The 23,440-nt window shown below is 35.0% G+C and overlaps 1 protein-coding gene and 1 non-coding gene across 20 annotated transcripts in view; one reads left to right on the top strand and one right to left on the bottom strand.

Moving 5' to 3' along the window:
* Positions 1 to 23,440, top strand: part of pHCl-1 (pH-sensitive chloride channel 1) — a 1,184,550-nt gene that overhangs the window by 924,666 nt on the left and 236,444 nt on the right. For 2 of the 19 annotated variants that reach the window (XM_089080701.1, XM_089080694.1), the window contains one exon: positions 17,385 to 20,603. The exons of 16 other annotated variants lie outside the window; for them this stretch is intronic. In XM_089080701.1, coding sequence (XP_088936827.1) covers positions 17,385 to 17,510 — 126 coding nt within the window. In that variant the 3' untranslated portion in view covers positions 17,511 to 20,603. Of the gene's footprint in view, positions 1 to 1,194; positions 10,588 to 17,384; positions 20,604 to 23,440 lie in introns of those variants that run through there. One more of the 19 variants, XM_089080700.1, reaches the window with a different exon arrangement.
* TRNAI-GAU (transfer RNA isoleucine (anticodon GAU)) lies at positions 19,267 to 19,338 on the bottom strand. Its single transcript has one exon. It is a non-coding gene; the product is annotated as a tRNA-Ile (tRNA).

Below are 23,440 nucleotides of genomic sequence, written 5' to 3'. Positions count from 1 at the left end.
AGCAGCAGATCCAGGTTTGATTCCTGGCTGAGGTGATATTTTTCGCAAAAATAATTGCGGGTTTTTACGACTGGTTCGTGATCGAACCCCGTCGTGCACATGCCTTCCCTTCTTATCCTTTTTTTATAAAACTAAGATCACTAAGTATAATTATAAAGATAATAAATTGGTATCACTGCAGCTTATTTAACTAGCGATCTGAAAGTGAACACTTTCAGCAAACTTCCCTCGCCAAAAGTCTATCTAATCTAGCCTTTCTAAAACACTGTAGGGACAAGAAGATCATTCCCAAATTTTTACAACTCAAAGACCATTTAAGAATCCGTAAATCAAAAGACATCCTTCAAAAGACGGGTTACGAATAGGCCGTTAGGTAGAAAAGACGTGACGGTGAGACTCGAGTTCGAGATACTCGTATCCGTAGTAACCCTTGCAGAAATGCGCGTACGTGTCGTAGCTCAGACCATCTGTTTTGTCGAAATTCAGATTCATATCGTCGTACGGATAAAATTTTGACTTCAGATGAAGTTTCATGTTGATCAAGTTGTAGTCATCAAATCGGCTTGGGTCCTCGGCCTGTTTGCAGAGCGAAGATGACGTATCACAGCTCCTCGAGCTAAGTAGCAGTCTTAACAGCGCACGAATGCTTGGTTGTACGCTGTAACAGCGGAAACTTGTACAGATCCCACGAGTGAAAAGTCATGCTCAAGTATCATCCGCTCTCCAAAGTGCGCAGCATCGATATCTTTTTTATTTCAATAACACATGCGGCATTCGCCATTGTATTTTGAATAAGTCGATTACGAGATCCAACGCCAAATATCCCATCAGGCAATTGTTGTTACGCAATCGTATCAAAATCAACTCGTGACGAACATTGATCACCACGCATTTGTAATCCTTGCAAAATCCCAACAGTGCATAGAAAGGTACACAGAAGTTAAAACATCCATTCGCATTAGTATACGTATCCCAACCGGCATTTTTCAGAATCACGCTTCTGTCAAACGACGTCATTATGTAGTGTTTGAGCATGCTAGTTATGCCCATGTTTCTGTTATGATCATTTTCCACGTCATCGAACTCGTATCGAATCTCATCGAACATGAACGCGACGCAATTATTTTCCTAACCACGTCAGATCCGTCGACCACTCTGTCTGCGCGCTTCCATCGCGCGATTTTGACGTTACAGTTACTCGAGCTGACGTCGTGCGGCTTTCCTGTTGGTTACCGCTTTCGCCACGCTGGCCGCTCCGCTGATCAAGAATCCGAGCACGCCCAAAAATGCTAGAATCGATAACGCGTCACCTCGTTCGCGGTATAACGCAATTAGTCGATGTCGATACGTCAACTAGGCAACATGGATAACATCAAAGATCATGAGAAAATAGAGAAGCAGATTACGAAAACGAGCGATTCGATTCGCAAGAAATATCGCGCTTGAAAACTGGTAAATTAGATGAAGATGTAATGTTGGGGAGATGCTTCAGGCCCATCATCAAACCTCTGAAACGGATCGTCGAATGCACCAAGGAGTCAGCAGATTAAGAAAGAAGTCAATGCTGCAAAGGATATCAATATTAAGAAAAAGAAATATGAAAACAGTAATGACAACGATAATAATACAACTAACAGGGATTCATATTGGACGGATGTTGGATGGTTGAAATTAACGTCGTCTAAAAAGCGACGTTCAAAACGATTGAACGTCACGTCAGATTCATTCACGTTCGAATTTACACCAAAAGAATTGTCACCACTGCCGAAAGAACTATTTAAGGGGAATCTCATTTTTCATAAAAAAAACGAATCTTTTAGTTTAATATCTTAAGAATATTTCCATAAAATTTTGTATGGAAATTCATAAAACTTCAGGAGTTATGAGCTCTTAACCGACTGAATACCTGACCAACCGCAAGTATAAGATTTTTAACAATCGACAGTTGTTCCGGTTTTGTTCTCAGCAAGAATCAAATTAGTCTCGGGATACTTGTGTTATTTAACAGTGAAATTTTCAATAGTCATTTAGACGCACGCACGAAAATAAAGAACAATGAATCGCAAACATTCACGAAACATGTATGAACGTGCTAGCAAACCAAAGAAAAGAAAATTCATGGATAATATTCACACTCGGGAAACGGATATTTCAGTTGCAAATACATCAGCAGAAAAATTATTCAAGACGAGGAAATGTCAAAATATTTTGCAACGCGTCAGATCACCGCCTTGAAAGATCAATGCGATAGAGCCTTCAGGCTACGAAAGAAGCTCGAATAAAACGAAGAAACGAACAGATGGTTTAAAATCAATTTTATGAAGATAAGGAAAGATTGTTATATGGCCCTGGGATAGTAGAGTAACAAATATAAGATGTAAGTATTGATATACTTATATAAACTAAATTTAAATGCTGTTTTCTCAAATAGTATTTTTGCAGATACACGATATTTTCGTAACTACTGAATCGATTATTTTCAAATTTGGCCTGCATGTTCAGCAAACATTACTTTATGAACCGTTTGATGAACCAGAATATTGATAAGTTACATATTTTTTATTACATAAAAATAATAAGTGAATTTTGATAGTAAAAGTTATAATTCTGATTTGAAAACTCATTATTTCCAATAATTATTTTTTTTTAATTTTAGTTCATCAAACTGAAGTTACATGTGTATAAAGTAAAACGCCATTTGATTTTTCTGTTTCAGATTACCTGAAAGATTAATATCGTGCACACCAGTAGACGACGAACTTTGCGTGACGTAATATTCGATTATTAATAACTTTTACATTTATTATTAAAATTTAATATAAAAAAACTGTAAGTTGTTCAAACGTAATAAAAACATGGTATAAATTTTACATAAATCAAATTGCTAATTTCTTTAAAAAAGTTCCCAAATTTTGTCATGTTTTTAGCCAAAATAATAGGATTTCCTCCTTAAAGAACCATCGAAAATACCGTGCAAAACGGAAATGTTTTTGAACAAAAGATGTCAGAGAACCGTCACCCAAAACAGCCATCAAACAGACTCTGCAAACGCAAACAGGAAGGAACTTCATGGTCAACTAGGACCATTGAGACGAAAGTACGTGGGTCTTCTTCTCGGTGAAGACAGATAAAGCGATCGATAATGTGTATGGTGTCTATTTCGGCAAAAGTGATGCTCGATAACAAAAAGTTTGACGTTGACAAAAATAACTCCATAATCATAGACAATGTGAGATACAATGATTCACCAGGATTATACGAATTGATCTTTAAGAGACTTCTTCGATGAGGCTATATTCACCGAAGATGACAAATTAAGTATATTATTAAAAAGTATAAAAGTATACTATTAACAACGAATGCTTGTAGACGTGGCCACAATGCCTATAATCCCATTATGGGCAACAAGGGATACAATTACATTAACATCATCACTCCACTCGTATCTACATATAAAAAAGTGATAAAAAGGGTGCAGGTATGGGCAATATATCATCCGCCTTAAAAAGTTAAATGACAACAAGATCGATTTTTACGTGCTCGTTGGGACGATGGATCGACTCCAATTACTCGACGTTTCGCGTCAAACTGATTGAAACGCTCACAACAACGAGATGTTGTGAATCATCGAGGAACTTTGCGAAGCTGACATTATTATAAATAAATTAAATCGTGTATCGACAAAACGAGCCAGTCGATTGATGTCAGTGAAAAAAAGAAAAAACTATTTTTAAATCATAATATATATATTTTATTTACACATATTAATATTGAACATCGTCGGAACATGAGATCAAAATCCGATGAACGTGAAAGAAACATTAACTCCGAGAGGCGATGTCTCATTGAGGAATTGCACGCTCCGGCGAGAAGAAATTTTCCATGAAGATGTGTCATAATTCAAGAATATGACGATCTGTGGCAGGCTGATATCGTCGAGATGCGCTCGTACTCGAGTTTTAACAAAAGTCATCACTACATACATAGTCATCGATGCGTTGAGCAATTACGCTTGAACCATACCGCTCAAGCGCAAGATCGGAAGCAAAACGGTTAACGCTATCGCTGAGATAATTCGAGAGAGCGGAAGATGTCCGAGAAACTTGCAAATGGACATGGGAAAGGAGCTTTACAATGTCGATGTGCAGAAACTCTTGAAAAAACACAACATATCATTATTCTACGTTATTCGGTATTGAAGTCATCGATCGTCGAACAGTTCAATCGCATACTTAAGAACGACATTTGAAAGACGTTTACTCAACGGTACTTACAAGTCGACGCGATGCCACATCTCGTGTCAGATTACGCGCGCAAGCATCGCACTATGCGACCCATTGACGTAACTCCCGTGATGGCCAAAAGAAACTTTAGGACTTTAGGTGTACACCGCGATAGAGATCGCAGGTCCATCAAAATTTAAAGTAGGCGATTCGGTACGCGTGAGCAAGTATAAGACAATTTTCGAAAAAGTTTACACGCCAAATTGGATCGTCGAAGTGTTTAAGATCGTAAAAGTACAGCATACTAATCCTGTAATCTATCTGCTCGAAGACTATCGCGGAAAATCCGTTGCTGGAGCGTTCTACGAGCACGAGTTGCATCGCGCGACTCATCCGAACATGTATCTCATAGAGAAAATACTGCGCGGGAAAGGAAATAAGATTTATATCAAATGGTTGGAATTTGATGAATACATAATTCTTGGATACATAAAAATGTGATTTAATTCATTTATTGTAAATAAATAAAAAATATGTATATATAAATATGTACAAAGGGTCTTATTATTTTTCTTACAATATATTCTTGTAAAAGCTATACATGTATTTTAACTATGAAACTTATGATAATATACATAAAATATAATATAAAACTACAAAAAATATGTATACATATATATATATATATATATATATATTGTTGTAGCCAGATCTACAACCAATAATAAAAGTAGTCCGCATGGCAATAAAATTAGGCCGCATGAATCTCGAAAAGTCTTTCGAAAGACGACACAAATGTGTGACCGCCGAAATTGCGATCAGTTTTTCGAAAGACCGCAGAAATGCATCACGCGAGAACATTGCGAAAAAGCTTATCAGCAAATTCCTAAATTTGATTAATCAATATCACGCAACCGATCGACGCAACCGATCAGAATGCTGATCGGGCATCGATCAGACTATATAACTGGTTACACAAGGCGGAGTCGGGAGAGTCGAGAATAACGTGTCGTTCGGAATCATTATTATAATTATCGCGCAAGATATTACAAAAGAGCGGCGAAGTTCACGCGAGCCGTACTATCAGCATCTCAGGTGACATACTCAGTCGTCGGCCGCCAGAGTAACGCGATACGCGCCGAGTCGCCCGCCGACGTTTAACCGTGTATAAAGTAATAAAATAAGAAATATTAAACTCAAGAATTTGTGCATTTATTAAATAAACCAATTAAAATAAAGAAAGTGTGTTAGTGAATTCAAAAAGATTTCCTTCCATTCTTTTGATTCTGCTCGGAGTCCCAATTGATTGTGAGTCGAATTATGTCATTATTATTAATGTCATTATTGTACCGTTATTTTCGTCCTTCATTAGGCCGGGTACTTTTTTATTCACGAGAGGCATATGTTGTCGAATAATTGTGTCGAATCTAGTGTTTCATCTCGTAAACATCATCGCACTTGATGTAATATATGAGATTATCTGTATCGGTGTACATGATCTAGCATTTGCCACGATACAGCTATGACATGTACTCGTGGTGAAATTCGTACAAGCAGATTTTCGATATGTCGAGTATACACATATCCACGTAAATCGACTTGTTGACTTTCATCTCGAGTTTGCGCAATTCGATGGCGATTAAATTTTCTGCAAAGAGGCTATCACCTCTGGAAATTTGGTTTCGCAATTATTATCTCCACGCCGTACCGTCCATCCTATTTTGTTATCAATTTTACATCTACCTGATTTCGAACATTTTCCATTGTTTTGTCGAATATCACATTGTTCATCAATTTATACAAATTTTTTTCAAAATCTTTTTCGAGCATGTTCTAAACTGTGTATTAAATTCGATGTAATCACGAAGTCAGACGGATTGTCGTACGCGATGTATCTTTGCGATACAAAGATCGTGGCGCGTGCACAGCTGCAGGTTGTGGTAGTGGATGACGTGCCGTTTTTCTTCGTATAGCATCGCGAGAAGTTTATCTTGCCACGTACCAGATGGCTTATCATGCGTCGGGCAGAAAGGTCAGTATGTCGGTTGTGTAAATGAAGCAAATACTCGAAATCATCTCGAGAATATAACCTGTGAATGACTCTGGAACGATCACGTCAAATTCGTGTCAAATTCACAACTTTTCGATTCGTAAAGCAACGGTTGACTGAATATCGATACTAGTAAAATCTAAAAATTCTTTGCACCATACATAGCTAATAACTTAAAATATTAAATAATTTCATTTATTCATACGTAGTAACATAAGGTACTACATATGACTTAAGGGAGTGCTGGACTGACGAGCAACCTCTAACGAGAACGTCCGTACATATGCACATCTAAATATAGATACATTCATGTATACATACATATATATTAGGTGTACAAAAAAGTTTCTGAGCTTTAGATTTCATACAACCAAAATAACAATTTAAATTTTATATATCTTCCCGCCCTTTTGAGGTTTTAAAGTGTTGACATTTGGCCTTCTAAAATGCCATACGGTTTGGCGTTTGATGCACATAACCTCAAAAATCAGTAGTGTTCACGATGGCAATAACAAAAGAGCATATTCGATTTTCCATCCACTTCGCGTTTCATCTGAAGAAAAATGCTGCTGAAGCCACTGCAATGATTTGTGCTGCATATGGAGAGAACGCTGTAAATCATACTACATGTAAAAGGTAGTATCAAAAATTTCGCCAAGGAGATTTCAGTCTTGAAGATAAACCGCGTGCTGGACGCCCTCAAAAGATTGAAACGGACGAATTGCAAGCACTGCTGGATATAAACTGTGCGCAAACTGAAAAGGAGCTTGCAGAATAGCTTGCGTTACGCAGCAAACCATTTCCGTACGTTTACATACGATGGGAAAGGTTCAGAAGGAAGGCAGATGGGTTCCGCATGAATTGTCCAAAGACAACAAAAATCGTCGGCGTGACACTGCACTCACTTTGCTTTCAAAGTTCCGGAAAAAAGATTTTCTGCACAAAATCATTACAGGCGATGAAAAGTGGATTCTTTATGATAACCCTAAACGTAGAAAATCATGACCCTGATCAACCTTCGACATCGACGCCAAATCCCAATATCCACGCCAAGAAGGTTTTGCTATGTATCTGGTGGGATTGGAAAGGTGTGTTGTATTACGAGTTGTTACAACCGGGTGAAACAATCACGGCAGACCGCTACCAACAACAATTGATCAATTTGAGCGATGCATTAGAAGAAAAGAGGCCATTTACTGACCAAGGACGTCGTAAAGTGATCTTGCTTCATGACAATGCTCAACCACATGTTGCGAAAGCGATTTAGGACCATATCTTTGCGTTAGGCTGGGAACTTCTCCCGCACGCGGCGTATAGCCCAGACATGGCGCCTTCTGATTACTATCTATTCCAGTCGCTGCAGCATCATTTGGCTGATATACATTTCGTGAGATTTGAAGAGATACGAAAATGCATTGATGACTTTATCGCTTCGAAGCCGGTGAGCTTCTATCATCAAGGAATTCGCTACCCGAAAGATGGCAAAAGGTCGTTGATGCAAACGGGGAATATTTCGCTGATTAATATTTTTTTGTTTGGTTTTGAATAAAGATTGAATTTTACAAAAAAAAGCTCAGAACTTTTTTGTATACCTAATACATACATATATACATGTATACATGTATACACTCATACATACAGGCACGCGTACGTACCCATGAAATTTTCAGGCAAAGTTTACTCTTATATATAGTTTCTTATAGGCGCATTTTTTAAAAGCATAGTATTGTTTTTCCTTATAATTCTGTCCCGAGTGTGTATGTATTGTTTATATGTTCAAAGTCTACTAACTTTTGTGCATAGCAAAATGTTGTCCCAAGTCAACCGCAAAAGTCAATAACAGAAACTGTAATTTTCTATTTTTTTTTCCTCTTTGATATGAAATATAGACACTTAAGTGTCTATATTTAATGTCTATACTTAATGTCTATACTTCAATTCTGAAAAAGTATTTTCAATTCTGTATAATCAATGAAAAGATAACCAAGAGAAGATGATGATAAATATATTATGTAAAAGCATAGCGGCGGCGGGCGGCGGAAGCGGCGGACCCGGTCCATCCCTCGACCACACGCAGCTAGCAATAGGTCCTCCGAGTCGCAATTTGTTTATAGTTCTCCGACTTGCAATTTGTTTATAGCTGTTATTATAGAATATCGGCGCTTTGCTGCATCACAATTTGTTTATAGTTTCTATTATCTTATCTAAACATCCTCCCTCCCCATTTCCCTTGGCGCATTTCAAAGGACTATCGACGAAGCGTTCCCCTTCTCCTCTCCTTCGCGTCTACGAGTTTCCCCCGCACAGTCGTATCTCAGAACTCCAAGTTAGAGTCTGCCTAGTATTCCTAGTTCTGAATGCAGTAACAGGAACAACTATAAAAGAAATCATATCTTCTTTTCTTGATTAACGCTTTAGTTATAATATCTGAACATATCTGTTTTCTATTTTCTTTTAATAGCAAATACTTTACATTAATGATTCTTTTTTTATAAATATTTTTAAAATAAACAGTGCACTGATAGAAGCCGAATATATGTTAATAAACAATCGAAACGTAGCCAATTCCTTGGCAAGTATAATCTTGGTTGCTAAATTTCTATATATGAAATAAATTCAAGTAATCTTTTTATTGTCAATTACGTGTCACTATTTTTAGCAGATTTACAACGTAGCAGTTCTATAGCAATTCGATAATCAAATATCTTGATATCAATTGAAATCCTTTATGAGGGTAAGATGCCTACCCGGAGAGCAGGTAATCCCTAAGTGATATTTTTTATCAATTTTAATATTATAACAAAGCTTCTCTTCGCTTCCTTCTAATTTCCATTTCCTTGACCGTACATCCGTCGAGGACCGCCGATCACCGGGCGGAGTGCGAAGTCACACACGAAGTCGCAAACATTTTTTAATCTTTAATATCGAGATACTTTCAAGAATCCGTATATACATTCGACGAAACCGCGAATGTTTTCGCGGAATGTGCCCCCGCGCCGAACACCGCGTCTAGGAACTAGTACTGCTCCCCATGTCGCTCCGAACGCTGCGTCTAAGAGTTAGCGTGCTCCCCGCGCCGCTCCGAGTACCGCATCTCGAAACGAGTACGCTCTCCGTATCACGCCGAGTATCTCGCCACCGAACGAATAACTTCCCCTCCGAATCTTTTTCCTTTCTTCCAATTTTTCCACTACCGTGTGGAAAGGGAGCTCCCCCCGAGACAAATTTGAATCCGATCCGTAGTGAAATACCGCGGCCAATCTCGGATAAAAATGGCTCGCTTTCCACAGAAGACATCTGTTTCGTTTCTTGCAATCTCGAGCGCAGCATCGTAAGAGAAACCGAGAGATCGCTCCGAAATCCTGCAAGGAAATCTCTTATACTGAGGTACATCTCAGCTAATCGAATACGCTCGACAGAGACGATCCTCTCCGTCTAAATTTCCGAGAAGTTTACTAATTAGGGTCCTCCCCAGCACGGAGTACGCTGCGACACAATCAGATCGGTGACATTTCGCGTTCGACAACACGGGCATGCCCGCCTCGCGTCATACCCCGCGAATCAGTCTACCGCGTCAAATCACGCATAAATATTACGTCCGCACACCGCGCGCCCTGCATCACCGAGTAGCGCACGAGTTTAAAGATCCGATTCGTAGAGCGAAATACGAATATTTAACAGTTGATCATATTGTTAATCCTTACGCCGAAAAACATTGCGAATATTCTTTATAATTAATAAAACTGTTAAACTCACACGTAGAACATCGCGGATATCAGTTGTAAGTAGAATTGTAATAAATTATTTTAAATCAAAATATCTCTATCGCTCTCACTTCCTCATCTGGTTACCCGACTGATTAAACTATCCGAGTGCGGAAGTGAGACCGTTTTAATATTAATATTTCCTGTTGAGAGGTTAATAAAAGAGGTTTTATATTATCAAGTAATATACTTGACAATCAATTGTTGTTTTATCCAGTAGAAAAGGAGAAGGATCTGGGAGAGAATAAAAAGCTGGAAGAAGAAAATGGAAAAGTTATGTCGTAATAAGAAAAAAAAGAATAAAAGAAGGAATTTAAACATATGAAAGAAAAAATAATAGGAGAGTAATAACGGTGGATGTTGAAGAAGGAAATACAGAATAAAAGAAATAAGAAATGAATTCAGAGGACAAGAAAAAAAGTGGAAGAAAGAAAAAGAGAAGATAATGAAAGGTATAAAAATGTTAAGAAAGATAGAAGGATGAACATAAGAGTAGAATCATAGGGAAATGCGAGGAAGAAGGGAGCGTAAAGAAAAAAAGAAAAAAGAAGGGAGAGAAAAAGAAAGAGAGAAAAAGTAGTGGAATGTGACATTTCGTTGCAAGGCTGGATGACAACGATAAAAATTTTTAGAGGAAATTAAGGGAGTGGGATACAATAGCATTGTTAGAAATTTAGATTAATGAAAATGAGTACAACAAAAAATAAAAGATAAATTACCGAGAGAAACTGCATTATATGTGGAAAGTGCAATTAACGAAAAAAAATAAAAAAGGGAGAAATATAGCAGATAATAGTATAAAAAAAAGATAGTAGAAAAAGGGACAAGAATAGAGTCATATAAGCATTTTGATAATAAATTCAACATATTATAAATATTGAATATTTCGAATATTATAAGAATATACAGAATTTCGAACTTATTTTCTTAAAAATTACATGCATCAGTAGTATTATTACATGTTAAATAAACATTTATATTTCTTTTCTCCATTTAAAAAATTAATTTGCTTTATCAACATTAAGTCAATTAAGATTGATAATAATTATTTTAAAGTTTAGATATTATGAATTAGCTTTTTTTCATTTACTAATTCATGCTGTTTTTAAATCTATATTATTTATATGTGCGGGAATTATTATTCATTCTATAAATAATTGTCAGAACATTCGTTTAATTGGGAATTTAAATGATGTTATCCCATTTAATTCAAGTAAATTCAAACAAATTAATTCAGCAATTTTATAGTCACACTATACGTATATAAAAATTAATTGATAATTGGACGACATACTAAATTTGCTATTTCGAATTTCATAATTTTAATTTTAGATTTATAATCAATAACGTAAGAAATTTTTATTATTCTAAATTAAAAGAATATAGTATAGATAAGCATTGTCTTGAAATTCAGAAAAGTAAAAATTATTTGACACGAAGACCCAGTCTGCCAATGGAAGCCATCTATTGTCTGATTATTTAAAAAACATATCGGCTGTAATTATCATTATTGTTAAAAGAATATATATTTTTTAAAGAAATGCTATAATATCTCTGCAGCTCTTTAAAATTAAAAAAATATATAAAAAGGAATATAATCGAAATAGATATGAAGTAATTAATTGATGTATATTGAACGTATATAATTGAAAAATATAATTTTGTAAACAATAAACTTTTGCATCTCATTTTATTTTCCTCAAATAGATTGTTCAAAAAAGAATGAAAATACAAAAACAATTTTGTAAGTGAAAGTTGTTCGATGTCAAAAAGAAAAGAGATGATTATTTTGATTTGTATCAAGAATAAATTTGTTATTTCAAGATTAACTTAATTTTTTTAAATAAAAACTCCTTTTTTATTCTTTTTCTTGTCAATTATATAAAAAGAAATATTTTTTGCTTCTAAATTTTTACCTTAATACGATTTTTAGGATATAAAAATAAAAAAGTGCTTTACTTTGTCTTTTAAAACTGACTAAAACAACTGATTAAAACAAACTAGTAAATTAAACGTTGCCTCAAACATCTTACTTTTAATCTATTTTTTCTTAATCCTATTTAGAATTATAATTTTGTGTTTCTATCACAGCCCAAACTTATATAAATTTTATTGTTTATCAAAATTAAAATTTAATATACTAATGTACTATTTAGTACCACCAACATTAGCATTACCTAATTAGCATTACCTATACTGGAAGAAAATTGCTCGATCAAAACATCGCACAGTTTTGACAAGAGCCAATTAAAATAGTTGCAAAAAATGTTTACAGCCGCTAAACAGCCGGTAACAACCGCTTAAATATTTGATTTTGATTTCTGACAAAAGTTTCTGGAAATGAAATCTCTAACTGCTATAATATATTTGTACATATTTCTTTTTTACAATTTGACATATGAATCTTTAAAATATTGTCAATCAGAAATACAGAATTATTGCAATATATATTTTATATATATTTTGAATAGTCCCATAAAAAAAGTTTAATTGTTGTTAAAGGCTAATTGCTTTAAAGGCAAAATAAGACATTTATATTTTTTTTAGAATAAAATATCTTGAAATTCGAATATTTAAGATCTCGATATTAAGAAATAGAAATATTGAGAAATATAAAATAATTATATTATATTTTAATCCAATTAAAATAATAATAAAAAAAAATGATAAAACTCCCCTTTAGGGGAGTCAGCTCCAATGACCTTGACCTTGATATATTATCAAGATCTTGATCCTGAGTAACTTTCAAAAAGTTTTAATCGTCGTTCGCTCTTCGTTAAAAAGTTATTAACAAAAGAAGTTTGATAAATATAATGATTCATATTAGTGTTGAAGGCATAATTTGTTAATGTATATTTAGATACAATACTTGCGCGGATGAAGATACTTCCTCTATATCTCCACTGAAAAGTGTATGCGTGTATGCCTCCCCTACGGGGAGACTCCACTACCGAAAGATCTAACCTAACCCAATCCCCCATCTTTCGAGTTGAAAATGGTAAATTCATGTGAAATCTTGTTCTGTACTGAAAAGTGTTTGTGTGGAATCAATATGTTCTGTTCTCTCCTCCCACTTACGGGGGGCTCCACTATCAAAAGATCTAACCGGGAGCATATTAATTCTATGCATACACTTTTCAATGCAAAAACGAAGTTTCACATGGGTTTACTATTTTCAACACGAAAGATGGGAGAGGCGTTAGGTTAAATTTTTCGGTAGTGGAGTCCCCCATAGAGCGGCGGAATATACTGATTCCACGCATATATTTTTCAACATGTAGGCAATGTACATGTATAGGAGCTTTCATCCGATATCGAATAGTAAATATATACTGCTGTATGTATATGTTTACATTTATCGCATAGCTTACGCTTCTGTTTTCATTTCTAAGATCAAATACATTCAGGATTCTCATCTGATGTTACTAGTGCTAGTACATCATAACTGTGTCAAATAACCGGACCATTTCAAGATGTCTTAAACGTTCAACATGTGCCACGAATTGCACGAATTTCTTAATATGACATACAATTTCGAGGTTTTTTTTTATCAAATTTTTATGACTATAACTTTTTAACGAAGGGCGACGGCTAAAACTTTTTGAAGGTCACTCATCATGACCTTGACCACATATGTTAAGGTATAGGTCATCTAAGCTGACTCCCCTAAAGGGGAGTTTACCGAAAAAATAATTAAAAAAAGTTTTTATGTAAGAAAATAAAATTGATATTGAACAATTTATCTGAGCCAAAGTCATTATCATTTCTTTTCTTCTATAAAGTCAAACAACTTTGATCTGAAAAATTATTTTCTTGTCTTTTTAAATACGTTTTCTAAATAATTCGTTTGATGAAAATAAAATGACATACTTTGTATACATAGGTATTTAAAAATTTTCGAATTTCCTCAATAAGACAAACATATAAAGATTACTTTCATATATTTCTAGTATTTTCTTAACATTTAAATAACAAGTTATTTCTTCCTTTTACGTCTTTCATTTCTGTTCGCTTCTTTTAATACATAATAAAAGCATGTCTTCCATGTTTGTTACAAATGCAATGCAAATGCATGTAATATACATTTATTATAAATGCACAGTAGAAAGAGAATAATTATTTTCTTATTTCATAATGAATGATTAAAAAACAAATCAAATACTTTTATTCATTTTCTAGATTTAAGATAAAGAATATAAAATGTTTATAAATATTTTTCGAAATATGAATGAATTTTAAACAACTTAATAGCTTCGTTATTTTCAAAATTTCTAATGTTTATGTTTCAAAAATTTTACAATTACTGTGCATTTATATAGAATAGAATATATGAGAGAAAGGATGTCAATATATAAATTTTTTTCTAATCTATGTTCACTCCTATTCTTGTCGCTCTTGTATTTAGTACTTTGTTGTACTTTGTATTTATTTTGTAGTTATATTTTCAGTTATAGTTTCTGTATTTTATATTTATGATGATTGTTATTAATTTATGTAATAAATAAATATATACATAAATTATACATTAATTTTATGTAATTTTACAGGGTGGAACATTTATTAAAGCATGACGAATTTTTATCTCAAAAACAAAGCACTACAGAACAAGTGTTTAGACAAAAGTTATTTGGTTTCAAGGGGGACATACGATAATAATACGATAATTTTTAATTTGTCATTTCATAATCGTTTTTAAACGTCATTTCATGGACGTTTATTTGAAAGTCAACTTTGATTTCTTAAATGGAAACCTGTTATTTTTATGACGCAATATTATTTTGCGTAGAAAAAGAAGCAACTTTTGTAGGAACACTTTTTTTATTCGCATCTTATTTTCGAAAATATTTACCAAAATGGTATATCACCCGTTCTTAGCGTTACCCAAAGTCAACGACGTAGACGTGACGAGGTTTGATCCCTTTTGTTTCAGTTTTGTTTTTTTTTTGTTTTTTTTCGTTTTCTTGGTTTTTTGTTGTTGTCTTTTAGAATATTTAAAGAAGACACTCAAAGTGATGTCTGGCTGGTCTGTCATCCATTAAATACATCCACCTTATACGGGTACTGAGACTTAGTTTTCAAGTTTGGTTTTCCAATTTATTTTGCACAAATTTATTCTTGTTAATACTTTCGATATAGCTTTGATTATTCTTCGGATGATATCCTCTCTTATTGAGAATGTGACATTCTCGGACTCTTCTAAACTTTTTCTTATCCTTATACATAGAAATGCCATACGAGATTTCGACTGTTGATTTGTAAAACATTCATTATACGTTAGCAGCATCTTTGTAGTTATCTCTGCATTCTCCCAGAATTATAAACATGTTAAATGCTTCTTGAAATGCATTTTGAAAAAGGCCAAAAAAGTTATAACTTGAGTAAGTGCCCTTTCACGTCTACATCGTAGCGTAACATTAAGAAAGAGTGATATATCTTCGAAAATAAGACCCGGATTAAAAACGTGTTCCTATAAAAATTGCTTCTTTTTCTACGCAAAATAATATCACGTAACAAAAATAACAGGTTTCCATTTAAGAAATTAAAGTTGACTTTCAAATAACCTTGAAAACATCCATAAAATGACAAATTAAAAATACTATCGTATGTTTCCATTGAAATCAAATAACTTTTATCTAAACGCTGTAATATTTTGTTTCTGAGAAAAATTTGTCACGCTTTAACTGGTCCATCTTATATATATATATATATATATATATATATACAGCGTGTCCTAAAAGAAATGGTCGAACGGTCACATGCAGATAGAGCAAACTAAACTGAGTCGAAAAATCCTATACTATTTTGCGACTTTTGCAATAGTTAACGAGTTATTAATTTACGAAAATAATCAAATTGCAAGCGCACGGTGAGATAGGACCGCCCAGTAAGACATGCATTCGCCGTCGTTAGACACGCGTGGAGTTGTTGATTGCCAAGCGGCATTGGCTACGTATGTTATGTGCACCTAGCACGCCTGCAATTTGACTATTTTCATAAATTTATAACTCGTTAACTATTGCGAAAATCGCAAAATAGTACAGGACTTTTCGACTCAGTTTAGTCTGCCTAAGAATAGATTCCTAAGATCATTTTGAGACGAAAATTTTAATACCAAAATGTCGAGGCTATAATACTTTTTGAATTATAAACATTTAGAGTTAGCGAATCAAATCACCTAAAGTTCGCGCGCTTATGTGTGGTATAATGCACAGTATGAAAGGCAACTAAAGTTAAAAAGTTAACTATCGTCCCTCTTGTTAAAATTGATATAAAAATTACAATGTAAAGCTAGTGAGATTATTTTTACTGATATTTGCATAAATATACTGAGCTATCTGAACAGATTATATCCTCTTACTGAGAAAAAGAAAAAATATTATTGCATAAATACGTAAAGCGCAAACTGTCAAATGATAAACCTTTCGGAAATAATTTCTTATCTTATAAATATTTCTTAGACTAAATATGATTATTGTTATTAAAATTGATCGAAATGTTATTTTATTTTCGATAATAATAATACAGTTTAAAAATAATTTATAATAATTTAATTAATAATAATAATAACTTGTAATAAAAATCAATAATCAATAACGAAACATTTTATTTTATTTTATTTGTAAGTGTTCAAATTGTGCGCCATCCATTTGTATACAAAATCTTTCTCGTCGCAATAAATTATTCCTGGCATTGCGTATCATTTCAGGCAATGCTACTGATGACTTTTGATAATTTGATCGAATAATTGTTGTCGATTGTTCACCGGTTCTCGATATACATAATTCTTTAAATATCCCCAAAGAAAATAATCTACAGGAGTCAAATCCGGCGACCTCGCTGGTCCATGATATAATCCGCCGCGTTCTATCTATTTATTTGGATAAATTGCATTAAGAAAATGACGAACATTTCTGGATGAATGTGACAGTGCACCATCGTGCTGAAAAATCATATTTATTCTACGATGCAATGGGACATTTTCCAGTAATATTGGTAAATCGTTTTCCAAAAAATTTTTATAAACTTCACTATTTAATCTTGCAGGGAGTTCAAATGATCTAATCTAATAAAATGAGATACCAAAATCAATACTTTGCCAATTTCTTTAAGATAACGTCCAAAATAATATAAAATATGAAAAAATTAAATATCTTACTAGTGTGTCATTTATTATACCAGCCCATAAATTAATTTTGAATCTATGTTGAAAATTATTGGTCATGAATTCGTGTAGATTATTTTGGGACCATATATATGATACTTATGATTATTGAAAAGTCCTTCATGAGTAAATAAGCATTTAATATTATATTTTGTATTTAAATATTATATTTTGTAAAATTCCAGGCTATTATTCTTCTTACTGTATTATCCATCTGCGGAAGTTTATCCTTTATGCATTGTTGTGCCGCTCCGGGCGCAACTCGAGAGTGTCGGAAGAAGGGAAGGCGGGGGGCCACAACCACACATTAATTATGAATAAAACAGTTTATTTAACCGACTTGGGTGTTCGCTAATTTCGAGTCACTCACCACTGTCGTTTCACACTTCCTTATGATCCTATGCGTCGGTACTCCGTGCGTCCGCGCCTCTGATTCTAAGCCCGCGCTTAATACTCTCGTCACTCTTTTATCGGTCCGCTGTTACGCGGCCTCGGCGCGTCCTCGTGTCAAAACATTGTTTGGTGCGTCAGCATTTCGACACGTGTCGGAGTTAGCATCCTTGTCGAATTGCACATCGGTTGCAATCGGCGCGTTATCCTTCGTGCATTATCCTTTATTATTTTTAATTCATATTTTAATTACATATTTTAATTCTCGGGTTAATCAGAATTCTTGGGATTCTGACTAGTCGATGATGTCGCGAGGTCGGATAAAGTAACCGAAATATATAATAAATAAATTTAGGTTGCCTCGCAACATCCCTTCTCTCTTGGAAAAAGAAAACGAGGGGAAGTTTTCTTTTAATTTCGCGCTTATACTAGTCGTACAATAATATTTTGCAATGCTTATGTTAATCTTATAATTAAGTTTTACATGGATTGCTATTTTGTTTTTTACATCTATTTTACATTTGTTTTACATTTGCTCTTAGTACATCATTGCTTCGTCGCAAACCTTTGGTATTACCACAGGGGGTTCTTTATTACAGTTTCTCTTTCTTCTTACAATTACAATTATTATAACGGTAGCGATTACAATTACTATTAATCCGCTAAAGCTAATCGGATATACAAAATGACTATTTCTGAATGTATATATATTTTCGTCTCCTGTTTATTTACCTGTTTATTTACTTCGTCTTCTAATATGCTTAATCTAGCGAGTTCGAGTGGATTCTTTATTATCGGTTGTAACTTAATATTTTTTATCCGTTGGTTAGTTCCACTGTCGCGTGGCGTGAGCGTTAAATTAAAGTCTGGTAAGTGTGTCTGTATGTATCTCGTCGACAGTTGTCGCATCGTTAATAGTGTTACCTCGAGCGTTGTTAGTTTACATTTCTCGTTAATTTTTATTTTTGCCGTTTAGCTCTAATTGTTGTTCTGGTGCCTTATCGCATTGGATACTTATTTTTTGGTTTGCTATCATCGAATATAGTCACGCTTGTGGTTCCGTTAGTGTTATCCACAAAGGTGTATTGGACGCTGTTCACAGTTGTTGAGTTGACTCGGCGCGTTTACATAGACTTGCACTTCGCATGGTGCGTTTGTGTTAATATGATATGTTAATATGACAGGAAAGTCTCGTTGGTATGTGTACAGTTGTCCGTCTTGTATACATGTTTGTAGTTCGTTTTCGTCTGGCAATATGTAGTGATGATTTTCTTTATCTATCGCTACTACTGGGTGATGAATTTTTATGAATGTAAAAGTATCATAGTTGCGTACCGGTAATAATATAGTTCTTATTAGTTTAAATGTTGGAAACGCGATTATCGAGAAACGAATAATCATGTAAATATCCGATTTATTATAATATGCGCTTATTGTTATATATTATTGGATCGTACGTCAGTTTTCCACCCGAATTGTAAATGGAAAATGTAGACCTTCGGTCAATTGAGTCGCTGCTTCTCGCAGCTCTGTTATGATCGTTTCCAACAGTAATAGCCGCGCGTATATTATGATCTCGTTCATTATGATCCCAAATAAAAAGGGAGGGTGTGCGTCACAGCGGGGCCCGACCACGAACCAGTCGTGAAAATCCGTAATTATTTTGCGAAAAAATATCACCTCAACCAGGAATCGAACCTGGATCTCCTGCTTATCGGGCAGGCATCTTATCCCTTCGACTACTGAGGCATGTGATGATATTTATCGCAAATAACGTATTTAGAATAACACGTCAATAATACATATATATATACATATTACAATATACGAGGGCAGTCTGAAAAGTTTTGAGCCTTAACATGAAGATGACATTACTCGTCAAAACCATTCTAGTACTACAATAATATATGCTTTGAAAGACTTTTTAGACTTTTGTGAAAATTTCAGCCAATTTGGACGCTCCGTTGTTGTTTGACAGTCGTTTGTGTCAGTCGATGTCAGTGTTTTTGTAAAAATAGGAAAAATTGAATATCCTGCCGTGATTAAATTCTTACATTTGAAAGGCAATACCTGCGCAAATTAAAATCAAGACGTTGTTTACGGGGACTCTGCCCCATCATTTGCCACCGTAAAAAGATGGGCAGCTGAATTTAAACGTGGTTGTACCAGCTTGGCTGATGATGAGCGTTCGGGACGGCCAAAAACTGCGATCACTGATAACATCGAAAATATTCACCAAATGATACTGGACGACCGTCGAATCAAGGTTAGAGAAATAGCAGAGGCTATGGGCATATCGAAAGAACGCGTTTGTCATATATTCACTGAAGAATTGGATATGCGCAAGCTATCCGCGCGTTGGATACCGCGCTTGCTCACTTTGGACCAAAAACGAATTCGAATGAACATTTCCAAGGCCCTGTTGGAGTGGTTCAAGCGAAACGAGTCAGATTTTTTACGTCGATTCATAACTGTAGATGAAACTTGGATCCACCACTACACTTCAGAGAGAACAGTCAAAAGAACAGTCAAAACAGTGGACTGCAAAGGGTGAACTTGCTCCAAAAAAAGTGAAGACGGTTCCATCAGCTGGGAAGGTAATGGCGACTGTTTTTTGGGATAGTCACGGAATTGTGTGTATCGACTATCTTGAAAAAGATAAAATAATAACGGGAGTGTATTACGCATCATTACTTGATAAGCTGAAAGCAGAAAAAAACGGTTGCATTTGAAGAAGAAGAAAATGCTGTTCCATCAAGACAACGCACCTGTTCACACTTCGGCGGTCGCCATGGCCAAAATTCACGAACTGCACTTCGAATTGGTTGACCATCCATCGTATTCACCAGATCTGGTCCCCAGCGACTTTTTTCTGTTTCCTAAGCTTAAAGTTTCGCTTGGAGGACAGAGATTTTCATCGAATGAGGAGGTCATCGCATACGTAAACGCCTATTTTGCGGAGCAAGACGCCAACTACTATTTGGAAGGGTTAAAGAAGTTAAAATATCGATGGGAAAAGTGTATCGATTTAAAAGGAGATTATGTTAAAAAACTAATAAAACTATATTTGACCGAAAAAATACTTGTTTCTATGGTAAGCTCAAAACTTTTCAGACTACCTTCGTACATATATACATATATTCTTTCGAATCCCCACAATCGGTACTGATCCCGTTTTTAGTCAGTAATGAATAATCGATTGTGTTTTCTACGTCCTTTGTAAGGTCTGTCATTGTCCGTAGTATTAATAAATTTTCGTCCATATCCTCGCGTTGCATATATTTCGCAAGCTGCAATTCCATCCGTCGTGACATTCCACAGTATATTTTCGTTGTGATTAACCAATGCATCCATTTTTTCCAATGCATCCATGTGCCCTATCGGCGTTGATAATTGATCTGAGTTTTCGTCGTGTGTTATAAAGTCTGTTGGTCTTCTTGCAGCATTTGTATTTGCTCATTGAGATGCTCCTCGTCCTCGGCATCCATAGTGCCGAATAACGTTTTGCTTATCGCATCAATCGCGTTTATCAGTCCTCGTTTGCTATCTCTAGTGTAGTAGATAGTTTTCAGTTGCGTAAACAACTGTGTTAATTTTGCATTATCTTTTTGTATTATTTGCATTATGTTTTTACATGTAAACTAGACGGGTCCGATGATGTTCTTGCATCGCTCGCTGATTTGATTCAGGTATTTTTCCATCTGTCGTGCTCTTCTTTCTAGTACGTTGATGTCCAGTTTGATTATTAATTTCCAGATCGTTTACACCTGGTTCATCAATCCTGTTTCTTCGAAATAGATGCCTGGCGTGTTTTGAAATTTTTTCAGCACGTATGGCGATGCGGCGTCCGCTTCGGCGCTGCATAAATGCCATTGTATGGCCATTATCCTGAAAAGTTCGGGAATTATATTACACTTCCTTATTTTTCCGTATTTTAATTTTTCTTATGCTGTTTGGTGCACGCCAGTTCACCAGTAGCTTTCGCACCAGTTATTCAGATTGTTACCGTCATGTTCCGTACGCGTTGTACGGCTGCACCCATTGCTATATGCCTATCCTACGCGCGTCGTGTGACCGCGCCTATTGGCTTCGTGTTGCGTTATGACTCCGCGCGTGCGATATGAATGGCGATGAAATGTGTATTTCATGGGTGGTACACGTACTCTCAGACGGGAGCCATGGATTAGCCGACGATTCCCGCTGGATCGGATTTTGGTCATCGTTTGTGACACTTCCGGGATACGACATGTGGAAGTGTTGCCACCGTAACATTAAGGGAAGCGTATTTCATTATCTCTTTCTTTTTTGTGTGTGTCGCTTGTGCATTTTTCTTTTCTTTTTTTTCTCTTCTCTTTTTCTTTGCATGTAATATGGCATGGTTTATTATAATTTCGATCTAAGTTCCTCGAAACGAAACGGTTCTTTGTCATCCGTACGTCGGAAATCGTGTTATCTATATTCCTCTGTGCGCGGGGTGTCCTGCGAGGAGCACCGGGAAAAGCACCATTCGGTTGCTTTTCGGTGAATCCTACCGTGTATTTTTTTCTGCGGAGTATTTAACCTCTGTGAACCTGGCACCCAACTTTCGGAAAATTAACTTTTTTTATATGGAAACAGTTAGTATTTTGTTTGTAGTTGTTTGTAGTAACAATAATTTCGTTTGTAGTTAAATCGATTAAAAGATATCAAAATTTAAAAAAATGACACACCCGACATTAAGATATTTTAAATCCGCTTGCACAGTCTTTTAGAATCGTTTGTAGTTGTTTGTAGTACTTTTAATTTTGTTTGTAGTCGAACCGTTCAAAAGTTATAACAATTTAAACAAATGGCCAAGAGGGAACTCTGTCATTTTTTTAAGATAGCGCAAATCTGCTTGCACAATCTTTTTTAGAATCGTTTGTAGTTATTTGTAGTGCTTTTCGTTTCGTTTGTAGTCGAATTGTTCAAAAGTTATAACAATTTTTTTTGTGACAAATCTGTATTCATTTTATGTTGTTGTTAATAATAATATTACTACATTTATAATTACTAAGACAATATAAGCAAAAGTTTATTTTCGTTAGATATAAAAACAAATTCTTTTTTATGTTTTATTTACAAATATTTTTTAAGTTTTATTGAGGACAATTTTTCTCCATGACAAATCTGCGTTCATTTTTTTTCAATTTTTTCTTGGCTAATATTAATATTACTACATTTATAATTACTTAGACAATATAAGCAGATTTGCGCTATCTTAAAAAATGATAGAGTTCCCTCTTGGTCATTTGTTTAAATTGTTATAACTTTTGAACGGTTCAACTACAAACGAAACAAAAAGCATTACAAACAACTATAAACGATTCTAAAAAAGACTACGTAAGCGGATTTAAAATATTAAATCGGGTGCAAGTCATTTTTTTAAATTTTGATATCTTTTAATGGATTGAACTACAAACGAAATTATCGTTACTACAAACAACTACAAATAAAATACTAACTGTTTCTATATAAAAAAATTAATTTTTCGAAAGTCGGGTGCCAGGTTCACAGAGATGAGTACCTATAAATTATTTAATTCAGTCTAACATTATCCATGGCTGCGCATAGTTTTGTTGTCAAAATACGTGATTGTGAAAACGCGTAACTGACTTTTAGTAATTTGCATCAACAATGCAGTGCGAGCGGAAGTACACTCCCATAGTGTGTCTGGAGTGCGTGCGTGCCTCATGAATGGGGGTGGCTCAGCACGTGGCTGAGGAGACATGTGGGTCGAGGCGAGATATCCTTGTGATCCCCTACGAGTCCGGATTTGTGTTACTGGGCGACGAGTTGTCCGCGTGCTGCATTGCCGCAATTGGTATGTTTT

Source organism: Pogonomyrmex barbatus, unplaced genomic scaffold, assembly GCF_055798465.1.
Source record: "Pogonomyrmex barbatus isolate J1 unplaced genomic scaffold, ASM5579846v1 scaffold4, whole genome shotgun sequence".
NCBI lineage: Eukaryota > Metazoa > Arthropoda > Insecta > Hymenoptera > Formicidae > Pogonomyrmex > Pogonomyrmex barbatus.
Note: the sequence above shows the minus strand (reverse complement) of the source record. Positions and strands in the feature narration are given on the sequence as shown.